General features: G+C 30.6%; 1 protein-coding gene across 1 annotated transcript in view; it reads left to right on the top strand.

The window, feature by feature from the left end:
* Positions 1-2,393: 2,393 nt before the first annotated feature.
* LOC105621305 (trans-1,2-dihydrobenzene-1,2-diol dehydrogenase-like) overlaps positions 2,394-4,304 on the top strand; it is an 11,248-nt gene continuing 9,337 nt past the window's right edge. Inside the window, exons 1-2 of the mRNA XM_012202771.1 lie at positions 2,394-2,448; positions 2,491-2,506. Coding sequence (XP_012058161.1) covers positions 2,394-2,448; positions 2,491-2,506 — 71 coding nt within the window. The remainder of the gene's footprint in view (positions 2,449-2,490; positions 2,507-4,304) is intronic.

Genomic DNA, 4,304 nt, shown 5'->3' with positions numbered 1-4,304 from the left:
TTAATTTAGTTAGTAATAACTATACTATAGTAAGTACTCTTCTTTTTATTTATACGATACTTAGTTAGTTATTATAATATATATATTAAATAATAATAATATATATATATATATATATATATATATATATATATATATATATATATGTACATATTAGGTATGGGAAAAAATTCGCGATTTTTAAATAAAATTAAAGTGTTTTTCTTAGAGTATTGAAATCGATTTATTTAAACCAAATATGCTCCATTATTTTCTAATATTTTGCCATTTTTGGGGCAGAGCCATAATTCCATCGCGATAGAACTTCTGTGGTTTCTGTTCGAAAAACTACTTCAAGTGATTTTCACAGACCTCTTTTGAAGCTAGCTTTACACCATTAAGAGAGTTCTGCAAAGACCTAAACAAATGATAGTCTGAGGGTGCTATGTCAGGACTATATAGTGGATGCATTAAAACTTCCCAGCCAAGCTCTCGCAATTTTTGCCGAGTCATCAAAGATGTGTGTGGTCGAGCGTTGTCGTGATAGAAGACGACACCTCTCCTATTGATTAATTCTGGCCGCTTCCTCTCAATTGGTTGTTGTAATCTCTGCAATTATTCACAGTAGTTCGGAATTAATTGTTTGATTGGATAACAGCTCATAGTGAACGATTCCCTTCCAGTTCCATCACACACACAACATTACCTTCTTCCTCGTCAATCCAGGTTTTGCGATTGCTTGCGCCTTCTCTCCTTTCTCTATCCATGATCTTTTTCTAGTTGGATTGTCGTAGATGATCCATTTTTCATCACCAGTTATCATTCTCTTCAGAAATGGCTCAATTTCATTCCGTTTCAGTAGCGTATCACAAATATTAATTCGATCCATCATGTTCCTAACACTCAACTCGTGAGGAACCCAAACATCGAGCTTCTTTTTGTATCCAGCTTTGTGTAAATGATTTAAAACTGTTTTGTGGTCGATGCCTAGTTCCCTGGCAATTTCTACAGTGCTCACATATTTATCACGCTCGACTTTTATCATGATTTCATCGGACTTTTCAGTGATTGGTCGACCGAAGCAAGGTTCATCTTTCACATCGCAATTTCCAGCACGAAAGCGAGCGAACCATTTCCGTGCTGCTGATTTTGATAGAGTATCTTCACCGTAAATAGCGCAAATTTTTTCACAAACCTATGCAGCATTCTTGTCTTTATCGTAGTGATACTGCAAAATGTAGCGAATTTTTTTCTTATTTATTTCCATTTTCAAAATAAAATAACTTTTGATCTACTTCACCGATTTCAATCTTTTTCGGCTCAAAACAAAAGTTAAAATGTCACTTTTTAAACGCACGTTTAGTGTTGCCATGCGATTAGTAGTTGCCGACTGCTGAGCATTTAGCCATCTAGCGGGAAAAACGCCACGAACTTTTTCCCACACCCAATATATAAAGATTATGCGTTTCGCATTTCTTCCGTGTCCAGATCCATTCTTGGAATACCAATATTTCATGAACCTTGCAGTTCATCAGGGCGAGGAACAGCCTGATACTCGGCTGTATCAGGTACTTAAAATCTATACGAACGTCTCGTTTTCGCTTAGTATCTGAATATCAGAGTATCTGAGCATCTGAGAGACAAAGGTATAGAAATATGAAATAGAAATATGAAGGATAATTTTATCCTTCTTTCTGAACGTGTGCAATAGTAAACATTTCTCATTGTGGCTCATGACTTAATTTAATAAATGGGTAGAACTATGTAAAAGCATCTCTTGCTGTCTCAAATGTCGCTTTTGTAGCAGCAAAACACGTTAACAATTAATTAGTAAAAACACCATAGATTTTAAGACAACACGTCGGTTTAATTATTTCGAAAGACGAACAATTAGATAAAATTATTTTAATTTTAAACTTATTATTAACGCTCAAGAATATTATCATTAATGTATTAATTATTCGATAATCTACATTGCGAGAAATTTATACTCATTTTTTTGTATTTGTTGAGAAGTTTGTTAAGAATTCTTAGCATAAGAATAGCCAGTAAGAATAAAAATAAAAATGATAAAAATTCAGAAAATTCGGAAAAAATATACAGAATCTTTATACAATAAAAACAACAGTTCAGCATGATAGAGATTTCCTTAATTTTTATATTACGCATTAATTATAATTAGAAAATGTATGTGTAGCTTTTATCTGTTACTGATATAATTAGAAAATGTATGTGTAACTTTTATTTATTAAGCGACTAGCGCTATTGGATAATGATATGTGTCACAGTAAGCAATTCCCACTTCCATTTACCTTTTCGTATATAAAAAGCAATTCTGGAGGCATCATTGGCCAGAAACCGGTCTCTCGATCATGACAGATTTTGGAATCAAAGTATACATATAATTTGTAATAATGGCAACGGCGAAGTTCAAAGACACATCTCCCTACATCAAACTGAAGCCTGAGGATGATTATCTAGATAATATATATATCTAGATAATTATATAAGATTATCTATATAAGAAGTAAGTAATTAGTTCAATATCATTGCACAATATAAATTCGCATCGGCGCGATGTGCATTGTAAAATAAATGTTATACTCGATTGACAGAAATTTGTTCGATGAAGAAAATTGATTATTGAAAACGTTTACTTTTATATTCCTAAAATTTTATTTCTATTCTTAATTTAAAACCGACATGAGAAATGTACGCGCAATAAAACATGGACCTTAAATGAACAAATTTTCAATTAATTTTATAAATGACTTTTATGTAGGTGGACAAATACTGCGGTTTTTCACTTTAGACTTCCGAGATCAGAAATTTCAACTATATTTCTACAAGATTTTATGTTTCTTTGCTTCCAATATTCTTTTATTAATGGTTCTTCTACTAATGTAGAACCTATATATAAATTAAATATTAAAATATATAAACCGAATAAAAAAATTAAATATTAAAATATTAAATATTAAATAGTTAAACCGAGATTAATATTTAATTTCGGTTTAATTTACCTTTTTTATCTCTTTCTAATTTTAAAATTGAAAAAAATAAAGTCCAAATTAAACTATTAAATTAACTTTTAAGAGATTAAAATTCGATTAATATTCGATATTGATAGAAATGAACATTAGAGAAATATCTTTTGTAGATATTTAGAATACTTAACCCTGAAAGCGGAGAACGAATCGATTAATTAAAAAAGTGACTCTGTTCGGTGTGGGTCATGCCGGAACGATACATTTAGCAACTATGAATTCTAGTAAACGTGTCCAAATTTTATATATTGTTGATGACGTCGAGAGTAATTGGCAAAGCTTGCGAAAGTACTGGCATCTGGACAACGTTACCTTTTTAAATAGCAAACAGTCTGATAAAGTATTCAAAGATTCCAAGTAGATAGAAAAAATATATCCTAAATTTCAATAAATATTTATTTGAATAGAACCGATTAAATATTTATTAAACATAAAAATATATTTGTTTGGTACAAAAAACATTAATTTAATTTAATAATCACTTCTTTATTAAGTAAATATTTATTTATTATAAGTAATTGGTAGCAATTTGATAGTATTCAAATAAATATTTGTTTAAATTTAAGCTATTTTTTCCTCAGTGTATATCAATTAAGAAAACGCCGAATAATTAACTTAAATAAACTTAAATTAAAATAAAAAATTAAGTACCTGTTATAATATAAATTTATAATACAAATTATATATTATAAATGATATAATATAAATTAACATGAATTATACAATTTCTAGATAATATAAATCTGTAATATAAATGTATCTATATAATCAAGCAAGTAATGCCTGCTTTTCACAATTTGTAAAGCGTCGGTTTTCGTGGCGTCGCCGATTTACATACACAAAGATATAATTATTAAAGCTCTGGAAGCAAAAAAGGCAGTTTTCTGTGAAAAACCTATAGCAGAGAATCGCCCAAACACCGTCAAATGCTACGAGACGGCCGAGAAAATTGGCAAGCCACTATTTAGCGCGTTCAATCGGCGATTCGATCAGAGTTATTCGAATCTGAAAGAACGAGTCCGCAAAGGGGAGGTCGGACACGTCCACATGATTAAAACAGTCTCTCGTGATTCTCCCTTGCCCTCTCTAGACTATTTGAAAGTATCTGGCGCTATTTTCCACGATTGCTTGGTCCATGATATTGACATGATAACTTGGGTTTCTCGGAGAACTCCCAGATAAGATACGATTTTTACATATATTGTACACTGAGAAAAATACTAAATTTTAATAAATATTTGTTTAAATAATCCTAAGTAAAAATTTATTAAATATAGA

Source organism: Atta cephalotes (assembly GCF_000143395.1).
Source record: "Atta cephalotes unplaced genomic scaffold scaffold00032, whole genome shotgun sequence".
Lineage (NCBI taxonomy): Eukaryota > Metazoa > Arthropoda > Insecta > Hymenoptera > Formicidae > Atta > Atta cephalotes.
This window is presented reverse-complemented; position numbering and strand designations above follow the sequence as displayed.